Source organism: Numida meleagris, chromosome Z (assembly GCF_002078875.1).
Source record: "Numida meleagris isolate 19003 breed g44 Domestic line chromosome Z, NumMel1.0, whole genome shotgun sequence".
NCBI classification, from domain to species: domain Eukaryota; kingdom Metazoa; phylum Chordata; class Aves; order Galliformes; family Numididae; genus Numida; species Numida meleagris.
In genome coordinates, this window is record NC_034438.1 from 23,335,701 (window position 1) to 23,363,608 (window position 27,908).

Consider the following 27,908-nt stretch of genomic DNA (forward strand, 5'->3'; position numbering starts at 1 on the left):
ATCATATAGTATTGAGTATCCCTGTGGTCTGTTTGGTTCTGCTGTTCTATTTGTGTCCCCATGCAGCCTCCTTTGTAGCAGGACTGCATGAGAAGCAGAGTGGTTCTTGGTAAAGCACTGCTCAGCAACAAATAGAGCATTGATTTTAGTATGTTATAGCAGTATTTCCTTCACAAATCCAAACCACAGCACTATATCAGCTACCATGAAGAAAACTAACTTTGTCTCAGCTCAAATCAGAGCAACATCTACCCCTTATTCTATATCATTTACATCATGCTTAGGTCCCACACTTTCTAATTACTTATCACCACCCTCCTATTCTTTGATATATACAGACAGGTGTTATTCCCTTAGTCTACAGACCATCTCTCTAAAATGTCAGTTGAGTTCTTGTAGTCCATAACTTTGGACTGCATCAGTTACAATAGCCCTCCAGGATTGGAGAGATGCTGTGTGGTGTTGAACTGTTGCATGCTGAAGCCAGCACCTTCATCATTCCATCAGTTATGCATTTTGCTCATTTCTGTTGAAATTCATTCTTCATTAATCTGGGTGACTTACTGTAATACCATTGATATAGCATAAAGGAACCATAATAGCAATGACGTACAGCATTACTTATGAGGAATGCTCCAAAATGTTGGTGGTAGGGCAGTAGAGGTTGAACCTTTCTGACAGTATTGCATTACATTTCGTTGCTGTATGATAGATGACAGCAATGAGTCACCTCTGCTGGTGCAGATTTTTATGTGCACAGCATGCATGTTCATCACTGGTGAAAACGTATAGCTAGTAGTGGTGACTACATTGAGAAGTAGTTCTTTGTAGCTAAGAACTTGCTGTACCACAGTGTTATTGTGCTCTTTGTATCTGTTGTAGTTTCCATGGAAATAAATAGGAGGCATTACTTTTAGAGTGACCTACATACAACTCAAATCATTGGCTATTTTTATCCAGGAACAAATTCCCTTGAGGTCCATGTTGTATTTCCACATTACCCACCAAGTGCACTCAGGTCCTTTGAACAAAAACAATGCCTTGGATGAGTTTGACTTCACCTGAGTCAGGAATAATTCAGACTCTCTTTCCCAGAGTGTTTTTATGTGCATTACAGGAACTTTCTCCCTTTCTCCAGTTTTAACTGGGCAGGGATACCTCCTTTGGCAGATCCCCTACTGTTGACTAACCAGGTGGCCTCTCCTAAATGTGTATCCCAATGTTTGGATGTCCCAGCAGACTTTGCTCTCAGTGTAGTCTTTGAATATTTGATTTTCCTAGATGCTGGTGCATGGTAGAGGACGTGATATACTCACTCAAAGCTATGCCTTTTGGCCCTGGTGTCCAAGAGTTTCTTTTTGGAAATGAGTCCCCATGATGGCTGAATTCTTTCAGGGATGCCATGCTGCCCTAAGACTTGCTTTTCAAGGCCCAGAATAATGTTTCACATGGTGGCATAGGATATGTTTCTAACCCTTCTATGGTTGCTTCTGCCATTGTTGTCTGTATTGTTTTCATCCTAAATTCAAAACACAGCACCATACCAGCTACTGTGGAGCCAAGACACTACCAAATCACCTAACCTTTCGATGGTACCAAATGCACCAGTGAGAGCGATGAAATGCTTATTTAAGACACGTTTCTATCTTTTTTATATTTGAGATTCTCTGGCATTTAACAGTAAGATCCGTGTTACTATTGTCTATCCTTTGACTAAGCGGAAGTTGAGCTATATTGGTATTTACTAGTCAGACTCTCCTTCCAGTTCCAGTTACTGATAAAGCATTCATTGTTATATTCTAAATTAGAGTGTAGGACTGAACATTATTAACTACCTATTGCCTCATACCCCAAGGGTATCAGAATTTGGTCTCTCAGTTATTGTTTTTCTATAGAGGCTAAAAATGAGACGGTCCAGTTTCATACAATTATATGTTTATTGATGATTGAGCAGTAAATTTCTAAATGAGTGAGTTTTCTGTATCTGGGATAGTTTGGAAAAAGGACATGTGGTTTTCTCCACCATACTTACTGAACAGACTAAACAAATACATCTTTGGCCAATAGAACAAATACTTAAGAACTGATGATCAAACATAATAATTAAGTAGAGATAATATAATTCTATTGGATTGTTCATATCCAGAATATAAAGAATTTGAGACATTGCTGCCAATTAAATATCAAATAAGTATTACCTATTTTATAACAATCACTTGTGTTTTCAGAAAATTTGAGCAATAATTTTATTAATAATTACAATCTCATAAATTGTGGATAATTTTATTGTATGCATTTTCTGGCACTTCCCCACATGGATTTGTAATCTTACTAACGTGTGTTTATTATACAAGAGAAAATAGGTGTTTCATAAATACCCCATTTAACATTTGAATTTTTTTTTTAGCTAATATTTGTTTTACAAAATTAATACTTTGTTGTAAATATTTCATATTTTAAATGAAGGGATATTTTTTAATAATGCTTTTTTAATTTGATTAAGGACAAAACAAGACATGCAATTCTTGATCTACTGTGACATACTAACATTCTACAGTAATGAAACTGTACAGAATAACAGAAGATGTGGTATTGGAGAACAGAGTAGTAACAGAAATAAATAAAACATCAAAATCTGAATCTAAACTGTACTTCTTATTGAGAAAAAGGTAGTGTGATAACTACTTAGGATCTGTATTTGAAATTTCATTATTTAATAAAGCATTATGGAAATTCCCTAGATTTGCATTGTGCATTTTAAACATGTGAGTTTTCAACATAGTTGCCTCAGTTTTTGTTTACAACATAAAAATGCAAAGCAAGATTTCTTAACATTTAGTTAACAGAAGGAAATATATAACGTATATGTAAGCACATACACTTTTGTAAAGGTGTATTTTAAACAGAGGTTTATTTTTGTAGAATCACTGAATATCCGGAAGGACCAACAAGGATCACCGAGTCCAATTCCTGGTCCCACACAAGACCCTATGTCTCAGAGCATTGTTCAAATACTTCTTGAATTCAGACAGTCTTGGTGCTGTGCCCACTGCCCTGGGCGGCCTGTTCCATGCCCACCACCCTCTGGAGCAGACCCGGTCCCTAACTCCCACCCGCCCCTCTCCTGACACAGCTCCATGCCGTTCCCTCGAGCCCTGTCGCTGTCACAGAGAGCAGAGCTCAGCGCTGCCCCTCCGCTCCCTGTGAGGAGCTGCAGCCGCCATGAGGCCTCTCCTCAGCTTCTCTGCTCTGGGCTGAGCTCACACAGGGACCTCAGACACTCCTCATGTGTCTTCCCCTCCAGATCCTTCACCATCTTTGTAGCTCTCTTTGGATGCTCATTCAAGAGTTTTAGGTCCTTCTTACATTATCATGGCCAGACAGGGAGCTTATAAACAGGAGGGAGACTGACTTTTAACACAGTCTGATTGTGATAGACAAGGGGGAATGGCTTTCAACTAAAACAGGAGAGATTTATATTAGATATTAAGAAGAAATTATTTACTCAGAGGGCAGTGAGGCACTGGCACAGGCTGCCCAGAGAAGCTGCGTATGCCCCATCCCTGAAGGTGTTCAATGCCAGGTTGGCCCTCAGCAGCCTGAGCTGGTGACTGGCTGCCACCATGGCAGGGGCTTGGGACTGAGTGAGCTTTGAGACCGCTTCCAACCCAAGTCATTCTGTGATTCTTCAATTGCACGCAGTGCTCAAGGTAACACTGCACCAGAACAGAGCAGACAGCTCCTCCCCTTGCCCGCTGGCAGTGCTGGGCCTGGTGCACCCTATGGTATAAATGGCCCTTTTGGCTGCCAGGACACGTTGCTGACTCCTGTTCAACTTGCTGTTGACCGAGACGCCCAGATCTGTTTTAGCAGGGCTGCTGTCCAACCTCATGTTCCCGAGTTGAGGGACAAGATACTCAGGGCTGCCAGATCCCAGAATATAGCACTTTCTTTTGTTAAATTTCATGTGGTTCATGATTGACCAATCCTCTAGTTAGTTAAATGCTATTTTTTCTGCCTTTTTCTGTTGGGAAAGTTTTTAGGAGCTCATTTTTAAATTTGAATTTAAATTTAAGAGACCAACCTTGCCTCCTTATGTAAAAGCATACTACGGTCTTGAAAGGACTCTTTTATTTCAACAAAGGAGAAGTAATCAAATATAATCTTAGGTGAGCTTGAAAGTAACTAGTGGGTAAGGGAGTATGAGCAAAGAAATTCTTTGGTGCTTCTTAGGGTTTAATTTAATGTAAGTTTAATGAGATGTAAAACAGCAGAAAGAATGAACATGTCTATAAGCAGTTAAAAAGAAAAACATGTAAAAATGAACTTTTTGATTTTTCCATCATGTTTTAGATTAGCTAAATGGTGAACAGTTAGCCACTAAAATAAACAAAATTGGTGGAAACTGCATGAAGTAACATTTGAGGTTGGTGCATGAATTTGTTGCGTTAATGTTGTTATCAGTTTCACTTTGATTATCAGTGACAAGGTGCCTAAAATTTTGCCATAACAATGTTTTGTTCAGGTCTTCCAGTCTGCAATTTACTCATTCTTGTGGAAGATCTTCAGAAGCCGTTTAGAAAGTGACAAGATGGATAGTAAACTAAATATTACCTAACTATAAGAAATGGTAGGAAGTTCAATTAAAAAATACAGAGCTCTTATTAACCATTCACTTTCATTTAGCATTAAACTTAAAAACTATGTTTCAGTTCGCCCTTTAACTGATGTTTCTTATATATCTAAAAAAAGTGCTTATTTTTCTTCTTTTTTTTTAATGTTCTCATTTTTACCTTAGACTTGTACCTCAGCTGTGCCCAGGCAAATATCTATGAGATCTACTTTATTTGTGGTATTTGTTGAGTACCTATACTTTTACGTAATACAGCTTATAATACAGCCGTTTTCCAGCTTCCTTCCTCTACAAACTTCAGAAGTTGTAACTGAAAAAATAAAGCTGGATCGGTTTTCTGAAGATAGTAAGAGAAAAATTGGATCTCTCTAAACTTCTGTTTTTAAAGATCATGAGGAAGTTAGCATTTGGTTCTTAAATTTTTTTATGTGCTATCATGATACCGGTTTAATCCAAAAATCCTCAATTGAGTAGTGTCATGTTGTCATGTTCAGCTGGCCAATAGCTGCTGCTTTGGGGATAAGAATTGAAATACAATAACAAGTTGATTTTGATGCTCATGCAACATACTATCCCAGTCTCTGACCTGAGACCTGAGTTTGCTATCCATGTTGTCATGTTCAGTAATCCAAAAACTTTAGTCTAAATAACCTCTCCTCGTATTCTGTATCTGTTAATAAGCCTTTTCTCCTTCTGTTTGTCCTTTCTGATTCCTGTGGTTTTTGAAGTGGGGTGACCAGAGGTTGCCCACAGTAATCAGAATATAAAGCACTTCAATACAGTGACATAAATAAATTATTTATATTTTTTTTAATCTTACTTCCATAGTGTTTTCTGCCTTTTGATTTCTACTGAGCATTGAGTTAGTATTTCCAAAGAATTACGGAGCTGTTTGTAATCCACAGATATTCTTGACTAGAAAAAGTTTGGACTCTTACCAGCATTTTGTAGGATTTTTTTTTCCTAAAGTTCTGATATTAATGTACCAAGGCTGCCTGCATAAACTCTGCCCAGTTCCTAAGTACTGCTAATGAGTCACCTACAACTCTTCCGGCTCTGTTTTAGTTTACATTACCTTGAATAATTTACTGTCAGCAGACTTTGTCAGCTTTCTAGCTACTCTTCTCAGTTACTTGCACATCTGTTGAGAAGCATGTTTTCACCTACTGGTCCCTGGGGGACATCTGATGGTCGTAACTGTTTTTCTTTTATATTTTCTAGTCCTTTTTTTACTCATGGAAGTGCCTTCCAGCCTCATAAAGGATTGAGATTTACAAAGATGTTGATGAGACGCTTTTAGAAAAGATTATAGAATATTCCTTCATCAGATAATCATGATGTCCACTCCTTTTAGAAAATAATTTTCTTTCAAAATGTGCATGATTCAGAATTTGTCTAAGAGCAAATTCTGGCGGTTTTAACCTGAATTAAGTTTTAACATAGTTTGGTTAGACTAACTGATCCAGGTTAACACAGGAGATGCTTTCCTTTGTATCTTTTCTTTGGTACTGGCACTGATATTGCCACATCAAAATTAACCCTCTTTCCATTTCTAATTCCAGTTGCAATTTGTTTGAGTATCAACTTGTTTTGTGGCAAATGTAGATAACCAGAACTGATGATTTTAAGTTTTACTTTAGCCTCATATATTGCATAATGAGCTTAGAACTGAAAAGCAATAGCTTTTGAAATGTGCTGCTTAGAATGATCTGTAAAACCTTTGTAGATGTATTTCTCTAATTGCTATAAGTACATAGAATCTAACTTTGGAGGGAAAGGGCATGGCTGTTTTTTGGTTCTTGTTTTGTTTTGTTTTTTTTTAACAACAAAAAAATTATATATATATATATACTTCCTAAAAAAACCTATTTCTTTATTTATTTTCTTCCAGAAAGATAATGGGTTAAAATGGCTGTAGAAACTGCTTTTTTTGTACTGCAGCTTCAGAAGTGCACTTAACGAGTTGCTCAGGGTGTATAGAATAAAACATAAGGCAAAGTAATTTGCCATCCTGTTTGCTTTTGAGGACAATACAGAGCGGGGCTGAATAATGAAAGTATTATTTCCAGCGTTTTTGTTGATTCAAGGTCCCTACTTATGCTATACTGGAAAAGGCAATGAAGGTCTAGAAGTGGCTTCATTTCTTGTTTGCTGTTTTGAACTCTGGAAACAATGGCTGCAGGATCATGCACTTGATATTACATGTTTGAAGACAGGCAGTCCTAAGCAGGGAAAAAGAAGTCTAAAAATATTGTGTGATTTTGACCCCAAATGAATCCAGTGACACGGAAACATTGGGTTCATCAGTTCCACATATACTTTTCATTAAAATGGTTTCCACTTAGGGTTTGATTCAAAAAGTCTCTAATTGATATCGATTCTCATTGCACAAAATTGTGTTTAATATATAGTGTATTTTTATAGTAGGCTGGTTAAAATGCACAGTGTCACAAGATATTCCATGTGTTTCCTTTGGCAATGTTTTTCAAGTTAAGCTGTGTTTAGATTGTTTATTTAACATTGTAAGATTTACATTTTACAAAGTAGTTTATCAGAAGAAAAAAAACCTTAAGGAATAAAACAGTTTTTAAAGTGTAGTCCTGGATTTAACTTGGAAAAGGACATTTCTGGTGTTTATATTTCCTAATAAATATGTCCTAATAAACAGTTTTTGAAAGTAGTCTGCTAAGTGAGCTATTTTTGCTTTATAAAAAGGCAGTAATAAGAAAAGAGATGTTTCTGATAGGCTGCTGCCTAAACTGGGGTAGTTGATGTTCTGTTGTAGAATTCTAATTTTTTAACACATCTATAATGAAATATTTAAGAAAAATAAATCTAGCATAACTGAAATCTGAAGTTGCCCATATATTCTTATTTAGAGGTATTCTGTCTGTACAGAAGGCAACTTGAACTGCTCCAATACTGGAAAATTTAATGTGCCACTCAATTACTATTCTTTAGCCCAATTTAAAATAATAGATTGGGAGTGAGGTCTTAATGCAGTGTAACCTTTGGAACATTAGAAATAACCCCTTTCCCTTCTGAAATCAGTGTACAGTAATGACATCAGTCTTACTGTATTGGAGGTGAACATTTTCTGACTGCATTTGAAGTTTTTATATATAGCAGTTGTTCAGTAGCTTGTTCCTGTCTCCCATACCATACGTTCCAAGATCTTTTTTTTTAATAAAATCCTAAAAAAGTCTCAATACTTATGTATATCTGTGTATCTCACTTCATTGTGTTATAGCACACTCAGTACATTATTATGCATACAGGGTAGCATAATTAACAATTGGTTCCATTGCAATTCTGCCATGTAAATAAATTATGGACAGGTGCTGAAAAAGTAATTAAAACATAAATAAAATATAGTAAGAATTAGTGTTTTGAGAACCGCAGTTCTGAACTTCTCAAACTTGTTCTCTCCGGTTCTTATAAGGCAGAATTCAAACTAGCTTTAGTGTAAGCCTACTCAGAAAGAACACTGTGTAGTGTGGGAGTCATGGAAGGTGTTATACACATTTATACTTTGAAAAAAAAAAGTGGGAAAAAAGTAGCTGGAATTGCAGTTGCAATTGGAAGCTTTCCCTTGGCATTTTTTTCTAAACTAAAGTCAGTCATTTTACAGGATAGAACAGTTGTGTTTTTTCAAAATACATTGATAAAGGTTCTGTGTAAAACTTGCAGCACTTCTACTCACTGTGGTGTTCTCAAGACATGCTTTTTCCTAGATGAGTTTTTCCACCTTTAAAAATTCTCTGCATGTATTGCTATGCCATTTAACTCCTGTAAAACAGTCAAGTAGCTCCAAAAGAAAAAGGCCTATGTGAAGTTTCTTGTCTGTGCTTTTGCTTAAGGAGATAGATCCTATCCCAAAGTTGAAAAGACTAATTTTGAACTCCTCTCTCTCCAGAATTTTATGCTGAGCTCTCAGTGGACATTTGCAAAAGTATGAATCCTGCTGTCATATGATTTTAAATAAGTATAGAGGAAAAATAACAATACTCTTAAATTACGATGCTTTTGAAGTTGATGGACAGGAGCTGAGGAAGCTCTGTTGAAAACCATTTCTATATGAATATAGTCACAAAAAACATTTTTGTGTTTCAGCATGGTCTTTAGCATAATCTGATGGCAAGCATTCCCAACTGAACCTGAAATACTTGGATTTTCTTCCATTGCCGTTGGCTGGTACTGTGGTCACGGACACATCATTTCTATGTGTCTCTGTTCACATTCCAGATCTGTTTGTCTTGTCAGCTTGTGTGTATTTTGGGACAGAATCTGTATGTCTGTGTATGTACATTCAGTCTACCACAGTGAGTGTGCTGAACAGAATTTAATTTGGGTCTGTATTTCTTCCATGGCAATTATGTTTAAGCAGTATTTTGTTTAACTTGTTACTGAACACCGTGCAAGTAAGCACGTTTTCCTTGTGAATGTGTTAATTTATAGTGTGTGATGTTTTCTCAGGTTCCAGTAGCAAGAGCCAGCATCTTGTGGCTCATTGGGGAGTACTGTGAACGGGTTCCAAAAATTGCACCTGATGTTTTGAGAAAGACAGCCAAGAGCTTCACAAATGAAGACGACCTTGTAAAGTTGCAGATCTTAAATTTGGGAGCAAAACTCTACTTAACAAACTCAAAGCAGGTAAGGCTTAAATACACAAGAGTATATATTTACAGTGACAGTAGTTCTTTTGTGCAATCTGTATAGTCCAGTCCTGATTCCTTTTAAATAAACAACTGTAACCAGTTCACATTATTATTAGTTCTGTCAGAACTCAACCTAAATCTAACCAACAGCCCTTGAGTATGGGCTGTATCATAAATACAAATGTCTTCATGAAATTGCTCTTTTTTTTATCCCTTTCTTTATTGAGAAAATTTGTGGATTTTTTTCATTCAGGTAAGTAGAATCAATTTATAAATTGTATAATTAACATGAAATCGGAAATTTTCCAGCTGTGATTTGCTGTTTTCTGGATCAAAAAGCAGAATTTTCTGGGGACTGCTGTCAGTATGAACAAAAAACTGCTTGGTTTTTTTTTTAATGATATTTAAAAGGAGATGCCAGAAAAAGGTCTCAGTGTCTTTCCATTGGTGCTCATCTTAAAGATAGTAACTGCTTTTTCTTTTCTCTCTATTTCTTATTATTTCATTTTACTTTGTGAGAGAATGGGTTTTGATCATCTCTGGTGATAAAGATAACTTAAAAATGTCAGATAATACAGAAGGATGGACTTAGATTTCTATAGCTGTGAGAGGGGCCTACTGCTTAATTCATCTAAATGATGGTACTGTGAACTTTGTCACTCTCTGGCTGTGGAATATAGCATCTCAGCACTAATTTTTCACTGTAATTCTAATTTTACTCTAAAAGTTTGTGAAATATTTTCCAAATATGTAATGAATATATTGTTTGAGATATATAGACTGGACTCCTAGACCTTTTTGTTTTATAGGAGCTTTGACAGCAGAGGATCTTGCACCTCTGCAACTGTGATGTGTTCTCTTTCCTTGATAGCTATATCTAACTGCAGACTTGATCCATCTGAGACTTTATTCTGTAGGGCATGTGGGAGATGAACTGTCTCGCCTTGCATTCAAATAAGAATGAATGCTTGTCCTTTGCTCAGACAGTCTAAAATGGGTGAGTAACAAAAGGTGACTTCTTTCTGTCAGTGCTCTTCTTAATGAAAGTGCTGACTGAGCTAAGAAAAGATTGGTTTGATTATCTTAATTGTCTTTTACTGGGCCATTGGTAGTATTTACTAATTTTTCCAAATGGCCAAAAATCCTTAGGAGATGGTGATTTCTGTGATATTCTTTTTCCAATTTCATGTGGTCTTAATACATTTTTAAACATACTATATGTAAGGCATATTAATTGATTCAAATACGATACTGATTATAAAGTGGATGAATCTGTCTCCTGAGATGCCTGCTAGATTATGAGTATCAGGGTATTTTCCTCTTTTAAGTTGTGTATTAATAAGCTTTCTTCTTGAGTAATCAAGACACTGTTGTACAAAGTTCAAACAGAATAGGTTGATGATCTGGCTTGATTGAAAGCTCCTTCCAAACCAGAATAGATTTTTATGCCTTTAGGAGCCAGCAGCACTTCTCCTTTATCTACATCGTTCCCAGGAATAAGACTCTACTCAACTCAGTCATTAAAACACTTTCAGGAGCAGTTTCAGTTCCTAAAATGTCCAGCCGCTCTTCAGCTAATTTTTGAGTTCTCAGGCAAAGCCTGTACACTTGGCTGCTCAGTTACCCATCTGTCCCTCTCTCTCCTTGTCCATGTTTTCTCCTGTATCCTACTCCACCATATATTTTTTAATTCTTTGTTAATTTCCTCCAAAGCCAGTGGAGTTGAGTTAATCCCAAAGATGCAGTGTCAGTTTATTGAGAAGTAGAGTCAGGACAGCGGAGACACAAAAACAAGATGAGAGAAAAGCAGGTAAAATTTGTTTGTTCAGTCTTGTCTCAAGAAAAGCACCGAGTTCTAGAGGGAATGACTTTATATTTTCACTATCCTTAGAATATTATATTTGATTTGCTGTTAAATTCCTTAGACAAATGTCCAAATACCTAATGGAGCATGTTTTCAAGAATACTTTGAAAATTCAATGTTTTTTTTTAATAAGAATTTCCAGTACTATTTTTTTAATTGTGTGATGAATTTTCAACAGCTGTTTATAATTTAAGACCACCAGGTTCAGTGCTGTCTAGATAAATATGTAATAAGAATGAGCTTTCTTCTGATTGTCCATGTTGTTTAGTAAGCTTACTTCCTTTTTTTCGTCAATTAGCATAAAAATCTTTGTGAATGTAGTATATAGCTGTCTAAGCGGAGTTCGTGTGAGGGAAACAAGTTATGCAGAAAATATGACATCTAATTGCTTGAGCTGTTCCTTGCATGTAACAGGAAGAATAAAAGAGATTTAGATGTGTTTCTGTTGTGTAACACAATAGGTATCACACTGGATAAAGGCCCAAGTAGTTGTAAATGGATAATTTCTTGAATGTGATTTAGCACAACATCCTTGTCTTACGTATGTAAGGAGTCAAGTTACTGTGAGATAATGACAACAAAGAATGGATAGATTGCTGTTTCTCTTCTACTGTAGAGGCTAAGCCACTGGTGATATTTGCATTAAAATATTTTTCAAGGAGTGCCAAACAGCTAATTACTGCTAGTCTAGAACATACATTATATTCTTAAATAGAACTACTGCCATTGCAAAGTTCTAGAAACATTGCTGAAGGATGATCTATTTTATACCTTTCACATTGGCCAAACCAAAATGTACAAACAATAGTAGTAGATGCTAATAATGCAGAGATAAAGAAGTGATATTGTGTCTGTATGTAATGAGCATGTACAGATAACAAGATGTGTGGGCATACGGTAATAAATGTATAGAATATTTTTGTCAGAGTGCTTTGTTTTACTGTAGTGTGAAGGCAGATATGTGCAGATGCTGTCATCTTTCAGAAGGCGAACTTGCTTGCTGAAGCAGTTTTCAGCTTACAGATGCTCCTTTGTTGGCAAAATTGAGCAGTACTCATTAAATTATTATTTTTTTTAATTAAAATTGTTTCTGTTAGTTACCTCCGTGTAGAAAAACTTCTCTGACTTGTTTGTTTGCACCGCGATAAGAAAAATTTAGTGTTCTCTTGCTATTTTTGTAAGAGCTATTTATGATACCTGCAAGGAGAATTCTTGCAGGTATTGAGCATTCGACCATATGTATTTGTATGGGAAAATATGGAAGAGGCATTTTAGTAGAGAGTATTACTGTCTTTCAGGATCACATTGTATGAGGGCTGCTCCAAAAATAATGCCTCCTATTCTATTATGTTGGGCCGTGACTTCAGAGGTAGATGTTGGTGGTATGGCAATAGAGGTTGAACTTTCTCACAAGTATTCCATTACATTTTGTTGCCGTGTGACAGATGGCAGCAGAGGGATAGTCTGACAAAATGTCATATGACTTAGAAGCGTGCATGGAGCAAAAGTGTGTCACTGAATTCCTCCATCTGAAAAAATGGCACCCCCTGACATTCATCAGCACTTCCTAAACATTTATGCAGACCAAGCAGTGGATGTGAGCACAGTGAGGTGGTGGGTGGTGTGTTTCAGCAGTGGTGCAGATTGTTAGAAGTGTGGCATGCAGGCTAATGTTCATTGCTGCTGTAAATGCATAACTGATGATGGGGACTCTGTTTAAAAGAGTGCTGTAGCCAAGAATTTGCTCCATCACGTAGTGCTATTGTGCTCTTAGTATCTACTGTAGTTTCCATATAAATAAATAGGAGATATTGCTTTTGGAGCAACCTATATATATGTTTAAAATAAAAAAATGAAATTGGTTAATGTGTATTTCACTTACAGGAATTAATTAGTATGCTGAAAAAGTCTTTGTACATATGTAGACTACTCTAACTTGCATCCTCAAAAGGAATCTTTTCCTAACAAATTGTACATTACAAAATTTAATGCTTTTTTTGCATATTCTTCCCCTCGTGCAATTAAAAATGCCACTCTTGTAACAATTGCCTGATAAACAAGATACATATGCAAGCTAGTTTCTTTGCATAAAGAAAATAAATACTTATTGTCAATGTCTTAACCTTGTGTTATCCATCTACTCTTAGTTGTTATACTAAAAATTAACTTTGATAAGATGGTAAATTATTTTTGCTCTTTTTACTGTTTGCTTCTGTATGAACAAAGTTGCATACTTCTTTCAAATGCATTTGACCAGCGCAGTTCTGTTCAACATTATTGCTCTGTTTACCCTACAGTATTTCTAAGGAATGGGAAGACTCTTCCTCTGTGTGTGTGTGTGTGTGTGTGTTGTTTTTTTTTAATTTATCTGTATAATTAAAATTATTTAATACATGTTAATATTCTCAGACATCAAAGTAGGAGATCCTATTATCCTGTAAAAAGCGTGATAATACAAGTTGTTCTCTTACATAAATAAATAAATGACCGATATTACTGGAGGCTTTAAGCTTCAGGAAAAAAATGGAAGAAGTCTTTTATCCTGGTTTTTAGAGGGCATCAGCAGCTTGCTTTTATGAAAAAGTAACAGCTAAATGCACTGCAAATAATTTGCAGTAATCCAGTTCAGTGATTCATGTGTCTGCTTTAATGGGTCATAATTCAGGATAAAGTAACTGAGTGCAGTCAGAGTGCAGACACTGCTTATGCCAGGGACTGTATCTCTTCATAAAACACACCTCAGCAGAAGCAGTTTGCCAGCCCCCTAATACCCTCTGATGTTTTGATGTCCTGCATATTTTTCCGATTAAGTTTTGAGTGCCATGTTTTTAGTTGTATTTCCACATTCATTATCCTCACGTAGATCCTTCAGCGGGTTTGCCATATATGATTATTTTTTTAATGATGCCTTTCTTTCCACTTCAGCAGTTTAATAATCTAGCACATGGCTGCTTCTCAGTACTCAGCATTCACCTCCCCAATACAGAAGAGGACATGTGCTTTGGCTTCAGAATTCCATTTGCAGCTTTAGAAATGCATATTCCCTGTGGAACAACATTTGTTTGACATAACCATTCATTTTTATTACCTCTTTAAATATGTTTATCCAGAGTTATCAATAATCATAAATAACTTGTATTCTGTTCTTGTCCTGTTTTTTTCCGCAGACAAAATTGCTTACCCAGTATGTATTAAATCTCGGCAAGTATGATCAAAGCTACGACATCAGAGACCGTACAAGATTTATTAGGCAGCTTATTGTTCCGAATGAGAAGAGTGGAGCTTTAAGCAAATATGCCAAAAAAATTTTTCTGGCACAGAAACCTGCTCCATTGCTCGAGTCTCCCTTTAAAGGTATTACTGCCAAAATCATTTGGTAAATGTTCACTGTGTAAAGGAATGTGACAGCCTATTCTATTTCAAATATGCTCACAAATTGTGTCACTTAGCAAACACAAATGATTAATATGCAAGGATATTCACTCTGCTTACTTGCTTTTCAGCAAACAAGGTTTACATGTTGCAAACACATTACATTTGCCTGATGACAAATCCCGACAAAACCGTTTGTGTGGATTTTAAATTTGGCTTAATAACAGAAAGTGTGTATTTTGAGGAAAAATATTCTTCCATTTAGAAAAATGTCTTTAGTCTCTTATCTAGACTTTAATAGAAGGTTGTTAATGCATTGTAAACCTATTATGAATCTGAAATAAATTGAATCTCAGTAGATTAGCTTTTTCTTGTTTTTCTCCAAAGTGATAGTTTTCCTAGTGCATTTTTCATCTTTTAAGAAGTAACAACCATTGTCTTCTCAAATGAAAAGGTTATTAGGTTATCTGAATTAAAAATGCTCTGTTACTGTGATGATTTGCAGTTTTAATTTTCATACTTACATATGTTGTAATGCTCTAAAAGGAGCTCCATTTTGAAGAAAAACTATTAAGATTCTGGATGTGTTTGTGCCAAGACATGTATATGGATTGTTTAACTGTGCTGTCATTCTTAATATTCACAGTAAAGTAATTTTTAGAGAAGCTACATTTCAGAGCAACACCTCTAAACACACTGACTGATTAGCTTTTTTATTGACCATTATGGGGGAGATTATTGTAATCTATGGACTGAAATCAGTTTTTTGACCTATGAAGAGCTTCCTAGTTTATATTTATTCCATGACATTTGAGGTAATATAATAGCAATTACCTTTAGCCCTGATTAAGATTGCTCTTTGTGGTAGAGCTCATGTTGTTTGTATATTTTCCACTCCCCCAATTTTTTAATAGATCGGGATCATTTCCAGCTTGGTACCTTGTCTCACACGCTGAACAGCCGAGCCACTGGCTACCTGGAGCTGTCTGACTGGCCGGAGGTGGCACCTGACCCTGCTGTGCGAAACGTTGAAGTGCCTGAATCGGTATGTTGGCATTGTTAAAAGTAACTTTGCCAAAGGCATGAGCCAGTACCAAATATTATCTGGAAAAATAAATAGCTAAATAATATATTTATGCTGTACTGAAAATTTTTTTGTGTGTGCTCATCTGTGTGGTGTTTTTTTTTGCTTAGAAACAGAATTTTTTTTAAAATTGCACCATGCTGTTTATTTTCAGAGAGAGAAGTGGATCAACTGTAGGCCACTTCCACTTAACATGAGGACCAAATTAACTTACTTTCCATCTCATTTTTTAGTTCATATCTCTTGTATTCACTGTGCTGCAGTATGTTACTGTTAATGATGAATGTTGCTGGAATATCAAAGTAGTAGGTCAGTGGAGGTTTTTTAGTGTACAAATCCAAGTCATAGCAGAAAAGAAAATGGTAGAATAAACAAAAGGCAGCAGCAGGGTATGTGTATTTTGAAGTGTAAAATTTGGAAGAGGTCAAGGTTTACATTTCAGACAATCTGAATAAAATCTGGAAAGTTTCTGAAAAGAAAATGTCATCTATGAGTGCAGTAGTTACTTGTTGACATGATACAGCTAGTGATCTACTACTGATAACGTTCTGTTATGGGTTTGTAAACTAGCAGGCAGAATCAAGTTCTGGTACCAGAGTTGTGATTTATACATCAGATACCAGAGTACTAGTAAATGTCAGTGAAAGCTATTGTACAGTAATAGGAATTGAGGTGTACTGAATTATACTGCACTGGCGATGCTCCCAGAGATAAGTTCTTTTAGCCTGTCTACATTGAAAAGCACGTGGTCCTTGTCATGAGCCAACTCTCACACTAAATTGTACATGAATTTGCATATTAGATGTCAGGAATGGAATGAGTGGAGGAAATTGTAGAAAAAATGGTTGTATTTTGCAGAGGCAGTAAACAATGAAGTGGTAGAGCAAGTGTTTCTCCTTAGTACTTCAGTAATAATTGTTTACCTTCTTATATACATTTCAAGAAAAGAGATATTTGTTCACAAACTTCTGAAAGCTTTTATGAGGAGAGTTTGACTGCAGTCATCTCAATGAGTTTTATTATAAATGATAAGGTTGGCATGAAAGTGTATGGAGGTGCCTTCATCCATAAAAATAAAAGCCTCGCAGGAAATCGATCAAATGGAGTAGCATCTGTCTACAACACAACAGAAAACATCTTCTAACTGCTTAAACCTCAAAATAAACATGAAAATCCCTTATCCAAGGCTTTTTGCAAATATTTTCTTTGTAGAATACTATGTTAGTTACTTTGTGGTTGCTTTAATACTTCATACGACTATACAAAATATGTGAGTGGAATTGAATTAAAAAGCTCTCACTGATGCTGACCTGTATCACAGTTGAAATGGTTGCCTGCCTATTTGTTTCTTCCCTTGCAAGAATTTTTCTTCAGCTGCTCAGCATTATAGGGAATATGAAGGAAAAAAAAAAGTCTGGCCAAAGTAGTGTTTTGTTCTGGTGTTCTCTTGTTGGTAAGAATTACTTTTATTTGGGGAACACCATAGAAAGTGAAATACAGTTGTCATCTAGCTACTGCCTGACGGGTCCATGTTTGTTTTCACCTTAAAACTTGGGGTGATAAAGATGGTATTTACCCTTCATTCTAGCATTAGGTTAGACTGAGCTGGTGCCAAAGATAAGGTTCTTCAGGTTCTTTATGCATAGCAATTTATTTATATTTACTGATGCTTTAAATCTCCCTTAGTAAATCTTTTTCTAGTCTCTCATAGGCATATCTCACCTTTTGCAAGTGTATTCAAAACTTTTAGTGCTCCTAATTGTTTAAAAGAAGAGAAGCTTAATAGTCACTCTTGACTTGCTTAGGGGATTTATTTAGAAACTGCCTAACACCACTATGGCAGGTGTTTGACATGCTATTTGTATATTTTTGTATTGCTAGTTCTAAAAGTAAACCTAAATTGAAATTTATTTACAGGCAAAGGAATGGACTGCAATTCTCAGTAAGGCAAAGAAAGAGAAACCTACTGAAAAGTTCTACTCTGAATCAGAAGAGGAGGAAGAGGACTCTGCCAGTACCAGTGCAACAGGTAGGTACTTGGAAATGCACTTTCATCTATGCTTCCTGGATAACTTTATGTTCAGAACTGGTCACTACATAAAAAGAGTCAGGGAAAAAAAAAAAAAAAAACCTCCAGTGGTATATAAAAATCAGAAAATTGATGGGGAAAAAGGTTTACATTTACAACAGCATTGTGGTAACAGCTAATTGTATAGATATGGCTTGTGTGTTCATTAAATTACTTTGCTTTGTTTCCAAGATAAAAAAAGGCTTGCGTGCTATTTTCATCTCCCTTCAAAACTGGTAAGAGTAATGAGAATTTGTAGCTTTAACGTTTCATCAGAAAAATGCCTGTAGCCTTGGTTGATGAGAACCATGATTCTTGAATGTTTTTTGACATTTGTTATTGATAAAGTGCTATTGTGATAGCGTGTGCTACTATGCTGATAAATGACAAAACTTGTTTAACTATAGTATTTCGTGATTTTTATTTAGTAAATTGTTATAGTTTTACTCTGAAGTTGAGCATGCCTATTTATTACAACTGAGGTGATGATGGAGAGGATAACTGACAGGTGCTTTTCAGATGAGCTCAGGATTTTTTGAACAGTCACTTGCTTAATGTGAGGTAGACAGTTCCCCAAGAATGCCATTTCAGTAGATGTTAATATAGTTAAATTTAGTGAAGAACATGAGTCTCACTGAGCATTTCTAAACTTAAGAAAAAGATAAAGAATTATCCCAGGTCCAGGGGCTATACACAGAAAATGTATGTCATCAGAGACTTAAAAGAGTTAGCAGCATCTTGTTAAACTGACCAAATGGACTTCCAAATCTGAATTTGGTAGTTCTTCCCTCTCATTCCAAAGCTGAAGAAATATGCAAACAAAAGCACCTACAAATTGCATCACAAAATGTTCTCTTAAGCAAGAAAAGAATATATTCATTTCAGATATTTAAACATGTTTTAACTATATGATTAGCAGATCAACAATTTTTTAATCTGTGATTAAATCATCATCACTATCAAGATTGTGTAATTAAGCAATTACTTTAAAAGATAATCTTGCAGTTAAGAGAATGTACGTGTTAGAGAACTTGAGGTCATCTCCAACTCCTGAGAGGGTTTTATAATTTTGAAGAACCCACGTGTAACTAATCTATTATTTGGTGTTCTAACTTAAGTACCGTATTGTATGCTTAAGAGAGCAGTTCTTTATCAACAGAATTTTGTAAATATTTGGGTGATGTGGTTTCTTACCTGTTTTTGACCCTAGGAAAATAATGCTGAAACTTGTAATTGGATCTTATAATACTAAAATATTATTTTAAAACCAAGTGGGATTCCTAAAATACTTAATAAAGATATTTAGAAAAAAAAATCTAAGACTTCTAAGAGTGGTTGTTTCTTTTTATGTCAGAGAGTGAGTCTGGCAGTGAAAGTGAGAAGGAACATAAGGAAGAAAGCAGTGGTGATGAGAGTAGTGAGAGTTCCTCCTCCACAGGAGTATCAAGTGACAGTGAATCAGACAGCAAAGGAAGTACACCAAAGAAAACATCTGGAGCTGCTGAGGAAAGGTAGGCATATATTTGTATGGTTTTAATTTTTGTGATACTAGCTGCTAAAGCATTTTTGCTGTAAACAGTCTGCTAAGTGTTTACTTAAGCTTTGGGGGGTATATCATACAAGGGATGACATTTCCTGTTTATCCATGTTCCAATAAATATTCTGTGTATGAATTGGGTTCATATTTTCATTAGTCGAACTACTATATGGGAACTAATCTAAAATCTCGGGTGGCTTTTTGAAAACTGATGTAACCTTGGGAGTCTGAATAAGTGATCAAACAGTTGTATGAAACACTTAATTACCTTTTGCAGTAATTTTGCTGAGAGCTAAAATTAAGTCCTTCAACACTTTGCCATTATGTAACTAAGACAATTGATTTTTCTAAATAATGTTATATTAAAAAGATTATGATCCAAATATTAGAAGCAAGGGCTGTGAAGGGAAACGGTCATAAGATATTTAAGTGTTAGCACTTTTTAAGATTGCCCATTATCAACAGCATTATCATGTATTAAAGTATCATTAAAATTTTGAGTAATTGGGGCTAATACCTTGGATTGTATGAATCTGTTTCTTCTACTGTTGTCAGCAAGTAGCCTCTGCAGACATGATCGCCCTTTAGTCTATAGTCTGCTGCCAGCTCACTTGATGAGTTTGCAGCTCAGCTCAGTCGTGGCTGACAGCGCTGATTGGGGAGCAGTACGCACTCTGCTCCTTTTATTACAGACAGTAATTAAAGCAGCTCGCCTTGCCACTTCCATAACAAACACAGCATAATGCCCTAATTATGACTTTATTAATTTAAGTCAGGATTTAATGATTTTAAAAGTGATTTATATTGTTTTTCCTGTTCAGAACAAATGAAATCTGTAGGTTAAATTAATACAGGCTTTTCATCATCGCAAAGTTAAAAAGCTAGTTACCAGTAAATTCTTCTCATTAGAATAACGTCTGAAAGTTTAAGGAGTAAGATAAACAATGATTACCCGTCAAAACTGGCTGATATACAGTAAAGTAACATTTTTAATCTTTAAATCTTGTTTTAAATATAGGATGTATTTTGAAAAAACAATGTTTTTGATTTATGTAATGAGTTCACAGCAGTTTATGTTAATGCAACTACAGCTCCTGTTCAATGGCAACAAAGGAAACATAAGACAATTTTGTCATTACATGTGTTATATGTCGTGAGGAACAGTATACAGTAGTGAATTTTTATTTTTAGCTTAGTGACCTCCAACAAGCTGTCACATGAAATTTCATTTTGAGAGTTCCTGTTTTTCACCATGATCTTAACAGTCAGATTTGCTACATTAGACTGTTTCTGTAAAGCATAATCCTGTTTTTTATTCTAGCTTTGCAAGTTTCAAGTTCACTGTTTTCAGAGAAAAGTGCTCTTGACTATTAAAATTCTGAGTTTTGATTTCACCTTCATCAGTGGGCCTTATTAGCACGGTCTAAATTTTAATATTAGTTTTTAAAAATTGTGATTGTATTTGATTCAGGCAGTTCAGTCTTGGAAGGTTCTTGGCAGGAAGAAAGCATTGCCCCTTACATTTTTTCTTTCTGCGGTGTTACATTTTTCAATTCCTTTTCCCTATATTTTTCCCTTCTAAAAACATTGCCATCTGAAACAGTATTGAGGCATTGTGTGTTCTTTTGCACTGCTCCTCAAGCTAAGCAAAAATATTTAGCAACTTAAATTGGGACAAAAGGGTCTCTCAGTAGTTGAGTGGTCTGGATTTGTTTAATTATTCTTGACCTTGTTACCCTTCCATCTTTTCAGTATCCAATTTTTTGTCTTGAGGAGGAAGCCGAATCAGGTGGTACATGAAACACCTGATGTAGAAGTATGTGTTGCATGCAGATGCAAAGAGGGAAATTTGCTTTCAGTGTGCAATATTATTTATCTTCTCCATGATAACTATTAGAAAACAGTTTTTGTTTCCTGCAATATTTATATCTAGTAATCTTTTCCTCTTCATCCCCTACTCCCACTGAGACAAAAGGGTAATCTATTAATTTGTAGTTATACTATTATTAGAAGAGGGCAGATTTTAATAATATTCCATAGCTGTTACCACAGAGCAACATAATCCAAGATTACTATGGTTAACAGAACTTCACTGTATGAAGAATGATATCTTTGAAGTCTAGTAGCCATAATGTATTTCATATGACCAAAGCTGTCAAAATGTAATAGCTCTTCTGTATGAACTCTTTGTCTTGAAATACTGGTAGGTATTACAGGCCTTTTTTCTAGGTGTCTTGATCTAGAAAGATTAACAAACAAATAAATTAAATGTATTGATGTTCAAAAGCGGTACTACTTTGCAAAAACATCTTATAATCCGTCATGATTCTTTTAATCACAGGTGGAATAGTCAGAAACATTTGGTCTAAGATGGTGTCAGCACTTTCCTGAAACATCATAAGCTTGATGCATATAAATAATGTCTTTAATACTTTTTATGTTCATATTTTTGTTTGACCATTACCCTGCTTGTGTGATGACATACTGTGTAATGTAGTAGAACAATTCTGTATTCCCTTAAATAAGCTACTACTGCTATCGTAGCCAAGTTTCATTATCATGAGGAAGTACTGATTTCATGTTCATTTCATAAATATTTGAAATCTTGATGTAGGATGCTTCCTAGCTTCAGCTCTGGGGCCCCCAGCACGAGAAAGACATAGAGCCACTTGAGCAGGTCCAAAGGAGGGTTGTGAGGAGTGTTGGAGCTCCTCTCCTACACAGAAAGGCTGTAGGAGCTGGGCTTGTTCAGTGCAGAGAAGGCTCCTGGGAGACCTTATAATGGCCTTTCAGTACTTAAAGATGGGGAGAGACTCTTCAACAGGCCGTGTAGCAATAGGACAAGGGGTAATGGCTTTAAAATAAAACAAGGGAGATTTAGATTACACATTAGAAGAAATTCTAACTCAGAGCATGGTAGGACACTGGAACAGGTTGCCCAGAGAACCTGTGGATGTTCCATCCCTGGAGACATTCAGAGGCGAGTTAGATGGGGTTCCTGGGCAACCTTGTCTACTGGGAGATGTTCCTGCCATGGTCGGGCAGTTGGAAATAGATGATCTTTAAGGTATCTTCCAACTCAAACCATTTTATGATTTTATTACTCATTAGTGTTTTTCTTTGGTGGTTTTCTGTGTGTTTCTTACATTTAATTATTTTAATCTCTAGTGATTCAGAAGACATCAGAAAGAAAGCAAAGGAAACCTCCAAAACTGGAAGCACATTCAGTTCCTCTGATACAGAGTCTAGTTCATCAGAGGAGAGCTCTTCAAACTCCAAGTCAGAATCAGAGTCTAAAAGTGACTCAGATGCTGAAAAGCCTAGAAATGCTACCTCTAGTAAGGTAAGATGTGTTAAATATTTATATATGCATACATGTATTTATGTATTTGTATAAAATATTAAAGGATGCATCTAACAATCTGTGTATTTCTTCCTTGAGGAATGGAGATGGGTAGTAATTTTTTGAATATCTAAGAAACAGAAGTTTTGTAAATATTTGTTGGCCTTTCATGAAAAGACTAGTCCCAAAACAATAATAACTGTTTGATAGTTTAAGCAAGTAAGAATACTTTATAATGAAAACATTATTTGGTTTACTCCACTTAGATAATGAATAATGGAACCTAATTCTTTTTAGATTTCTATCTTGAGATATATACAAAAACTAGTAGAATTATTTACTACAGGTATATACATAGACTGGTACAATTAATATCCTTAATGAGTAATCAACTTTTATTACTCCCTATTTGATAGAAATAAAGCATATAAATTGTTCCATTACTTCAAGTTATATTAGCTTTCTTGCTAAACTTATGAAGTAGCAATCTTTCAAATCTTTTTTTTTTTTTAATTCTGAAATGTGTAAAGATACAAAAGTGTTCAACAGAGCCAGCTTAGTGTGTGTTAACAAAGTTTTTTTTTCAACTTAGCTTGTGTTATCTAGGTTTTAATTACTTAGCTTTGTGAAGATAGTGAGGTTGGAAGTTCATTTTACTCAAGCTAGCCTTACAGAGCAGAAGCTAATTGCATGATGTGGATTCTGTTTATTTAAGTACCTTTCATTTAAAAAATAAACATATGAGGAACTTCATGCTAAGGTTAAGGTAAAATCATTTCTGAAAGTTATTTTTCTGTTGCCACAAATTTATTTGCTTTTCTATCTATCCACATTACAAAGAACTGCAATTAGAATTGTAGCTTAGAAGTTTCCATTTTAGTAACAATATATGGCATTGAAAATTAAGTGATAATCTGAAGCATTTAAAATTAAGCTGACACATTATGATCAAAATTTCAGTATAGACTGCTGAGTGGTCAAAACAGGACTCTTCTGTTGCATTTGATGCAATTGTAGAAGCTATTGTACAAGTGTGTTTCAAATAGCTAAGAGAGAAGTCTAACTTCTTAAGCTCTTCAGTTGTATTCCTTTAGCTGAGGAAGAAAGTCCCTTCATTCTGATAAATCTTGATCTTAAGATGTAAAAGGTCTTTGGTTTTTAACTTTATACATCTCCCTACAAACTCTGAGTTGTAACCTCAGTTTACAGTCCATTCCCATAATCTACCAGGAAGGCCAAAAATTAATGGAGACCGTAGCATTTGGGAAATTGAGGTGTATTTCTGTTATTTGATCAATGTTTTCTGCCTAGTACGACACTGAATAACATACTTACTTCAAAGATTCTTTTCCTAGCAGGAAAATTAAATATTGTGAGAATTACCTCCTATCACGCTAACGGTTTGCAGCTTCTTATAGTAGCACAGTTTTTTTCACCAGACAATAACAGGAACTCCTTCATGCTTTACTCTGAGAAGTCACTACAAAACTGTATTCAGGCAACTGTCTGCTCTCTGCTGCAAGTGTCGTTCTTCTTCAGAGCATGAGGGCCACCCTTCCTGATTACTTTCCATACAGTTATTTAAGCTGTTCTAGTTCCTTCACAGGATTTGTGAAAACTGCCAGCATAAGTAAGCTTTTTATATTTTAAAACAGTGGCTGAGGATGTGTGAAGTCAATGTACTGTGTAATATGAGAACCAGAATGTCTAAGAAGCTTGGGATTGTTTTATTGAAGTCAGTGGAGAATTGTCAAACATTGGATCTTTGCAGGAGTAGTCTTAAAGCCTTTCTTAAGAAGCACCTAAACAGAAATGGACTAGTAACAAAATAAGTTTTAAGCCATGGACAGAAGAGTTGATCAGAGTCAAAATGTAGAACTGAAGAACTGCAAAGCTTTAAAATGTCACTAAAAAATTAAATGACAGTGGGTTTGCATGCATGGCAGTAAAAAAAATAGGATGGAAAGGAGTTAGATGAAAAGATAGCATAGAGTTCACTATCCAAATGTTCGTTAAATGCTTTGTCACTTGGAAACTTTTTGACATGGCCAATGTAGTAGTATATGAAAACAGTAAAGGTTGAATGAACTGGGCAGGAGTCTAAAGTGAATTTAATGCTCTTGAACATAGAGGACTTTTTCACTGTTTAAGTAATGTTGGATGCCTGCATTCATACTACAGATGTTTCTGATAGTTATATTCAAAAGCATAATTGGATAAGGAGGTAGAGGTGAGAATCACATGTATTTTTTGTCAAGGCTGACTATTATACTGACTAGCTTAACAGATTTTTGTACAGGTACCTGTTTTGAGCCTTGTGATTAGAAGTGTAGCTAACTGATGATAACCCTGATAGCCCTTCAAAGCTGGAAAGAAAAGCAATAATTTAACAAGCTGAAAAGAACATTTCAGATAAAGTCATATGTGGAGCCCTTGTATCAAAGTACCTTTTACAGGAACTACTCATATTTATTTTACTTCCATTAAAAACTTGGAATTTTTCTCCTTCCTGCCTTCACGTCACTCAGGAATCAGAGCTTTTCAGTTAGGCCCTCAGAAAGGTGTATTCTTTGACTGGAAGATTTTCACTGGAAAAGATATTGCTTGTATTATTCTGCTACAGAAACATTTGTAATGTGATCAGTGTAGATGGGGAGATGATTTCTTGGACTTTCCTATCCTTATAAATAAAAATGAAAATACTTTCTGAAATACACATTGATGAGAGGAGTAATTTGTAGGGTCTATTTTTATAGTTGTTCAGTGTGCCACAGATTATGAACTGTTACTTAGGAAATGTTCGTGAAGGCTGTCTACCATTCTGTATTTTGTTGGGTACCCTTGCCATTTTTAGCACAGTTTTCATGATAAAGTTTGATTATGCTCATACAAGAGTTTAATTTATGCATGCATCCCTGCATTTTCTAGCATGGAAGCAGGTTACACAAACTTCAGATTATTTTTCATGAATATATTATTTTTTTCTTGAAGAATAATTTTGTAAAAGCCTCTGTATTCACTGTAATTGAGCTGCAGTGAATAGAAAGTCCCTCTCTTATACTGCAGTGTTTTATATAATTTTGAAATATGTATAGTTGAAGGTGTTCAGGTACATGATATGAGCTAAGCATTTCTACAGCAGAAAGCCAGATTTGAGGATGCATGTTTAAGTGTCTCTGCTGTGGGATTTTTAAATCAGCTACTTTTGACCTCCTTATACAATATAATACAGTCACTCAGCTGTTAAAAACCTGATCCACTATTTAAAAAATATACAAAAACAAATTGTCTATCTTTCTGCCTGATCTCTTTTCAAGTGCTAACACAATGGAAACAGTGGGTGATCTGTCAATGCATTTGGATTGTCAATGATGGTTTTGTATAAATATTGGGAGGATAAGAAATAAAATTCACACAGCAAAATATGATTTCATCTGCCTTTTCTCTGCAGCTCCATGGCTCATGCTGCGGTGTGAAATTCTCATTTTACACACTTTGCAGGCGGAGCACATGAATTATGCATTGAGCAAGAGAAATCTCCTGCTTCAAGTCCTATATGCATTTACCAGGTTCTATCTCTATTACCAAGATGAATTGCAAATGGAGAAATGTTTGATGGAATGTAGCTTAACTTCTTTGTTTAGTATTCTGCTTTTCCCATAGTGAGCTCTCCTGGCAGGAAACTGGGATATACTGTAGGCTTATTTTAAGAAAAGAAAAATAAAATTTCTTACAGGGAAATGCCAGACACGTCATAACCTTTTTATTATCTTGATTTGGAATGCAAAGCTTTTTTCACTCATTAGAAATATCTGTTGATAGTGTTCGTTGCAGTCATTGGCTATTCATTATTTCTAGAAAGCCAATCTATTTTCTTTTCTTCGAAAAAAAACCAAAGAAAAAATGACCATATATATATATATTAGGAAAGACTAATTTAAATAGATTTCTGTGGTATTTTGTACAGAAACACGTACACAATGTATGCATACCGTATATCTGGAAATATACATATGAATACGAAAATATTTGTGTATTTTAGTGCCTCTATATGTGTACAAGCTTGACGCATTTGATTGAAGTAGAAAATAAGGCTTAATCATACTTTAATATTAGCTTTATCTTGATTTAGTTTGCTTCTTATTTTATATTTCCCAGGTGGCAGGATTGGTTTTCTGGTTGTTTTGTTTTCTTGTTTTGTTTTGTTTTGTTTTGTTTCGTGGGTTTTTGTGTTGTGTTTTTTTTTTCACTGATTGTAAACTGATTGTACTTAAGTACAGTATTCTGATAATGTGTGCAGTGGGCATTTTTCTTCCCATGCATTACCTTGATGTAATGTTTCTGCACGTGCATCTTAAGACCATTTTATTTTGTTTTATTTTGAAGGATAAGAAATTTTCTCTGATGGATTTTTTTCCATTTCTGAAGATGAATTACATTGTAGATTCAAAGTAATAGGAGTCCAGAAATGAAATTTATTTTACAAATTTACATATTGAGCTTTGTGAAATATACTTAGAAACTACTTCAGGATGGTAAAACAAATCACAGAATAAAGAAAAACAAGCCCAAAGGTTCTTAGTGTCATTGTATGTCTTTCTTAGCTTCTGTCTTCAGTAAACACATGAACAATAAAAGGATTTCATGAATTTGACTCCTAATTTTTCTTAATATATTTACCTGGCAATGCTATCATTGGGAAAATTCAAGCATATTCAAAATTTTCATCCTTATATAGACTGCAATTAGCTGCATAATGAAAGGGAGGGGGAAAATCCTATCTCTACTGGAAAGATCAGCAAATATGAAACTCTAGCTAAAAATAAGTTTTGAACTGTAATCACAGTTGCATGTAGTGCTGAATCTTATGGATAAGGGTGGGGATAGTGAGTGAAAGAGTTGGGAAATTGTTTGTTTGTTTGTTTTAATACTTCTGCATTTTGCTTAACTGTATTTTCTTTCAATATGTTCAGGTCTCCAAGAGATTTTGTAATTAGCAAACTAAGTCAGTTGTAATGCATAATGTGTAGTAAAAATGTTGCAAATAAGTATATCTCAATTTTTTCTAAGACTTCTTAGGCAAGAAGTAATTTGTAACTAAAAACTATATGCAAATAAAAGTAATCACATAATTCAGGTAGCACCTGTGAATTATGAGGTATAATATTTATCTTTAGTTCACAGAAGAAAAGAAAAAAAAAGTAGCCAAATGAGTTGCCAGTAATCACATTGGAAGAAAAGAAATGCAGTCTTGTGGTTGTGACTGACGTGGCACTCAGAGAGCTGGTTCTGTAGCATACTCACTGACTAAGACAAAACATGCAAAGAATGTAATCATATTAGGATTCA

The 27,908-nt window shown here is 35.2% G+C and overlaps 1 protein-coding gene across 8 annotated transcripts in view; it reads left to right on the forward strand.

The window, feature by feature from the left end:
* The window catches only part of AP3B1 (adaptor related protein complex 3 beta 1 subunit), a 177,311-nt gene that overhangs the window by 99,000 nt on the left and 50,403 nt on the right, over positions 1-27,908 (forward strand). For all 8 annotated transcript variants that reach the window (XM_021379413.1, XM_021379412.1, XM_021379410.1 and 5 more), the window contains 6 exons: positions 9,110-9,286; positions 14,323-14,509; positions 15,442-15,572; positions 17,529-17,640; positions 19,034-19,190; positions 22,385-22,559. In XM_021379413.1, coding sequence (XP_021235088.1) covers positions 9,110-9,286; positions 14,323-14,509; positions 15,442-15,572; positions 17,529-17,640; positions 19,034-19,190; positions 22,385-22,559 — 939 coding nt within the window. The remainder of the gene's footprint in view (positions 1-9,109; positions 9,287-14,322; positions 14,510-15,441; positions 15,573-17,528; positions 17,641-19,033; positions 19,191-22,384; positions 22,560-27,908) is intronic.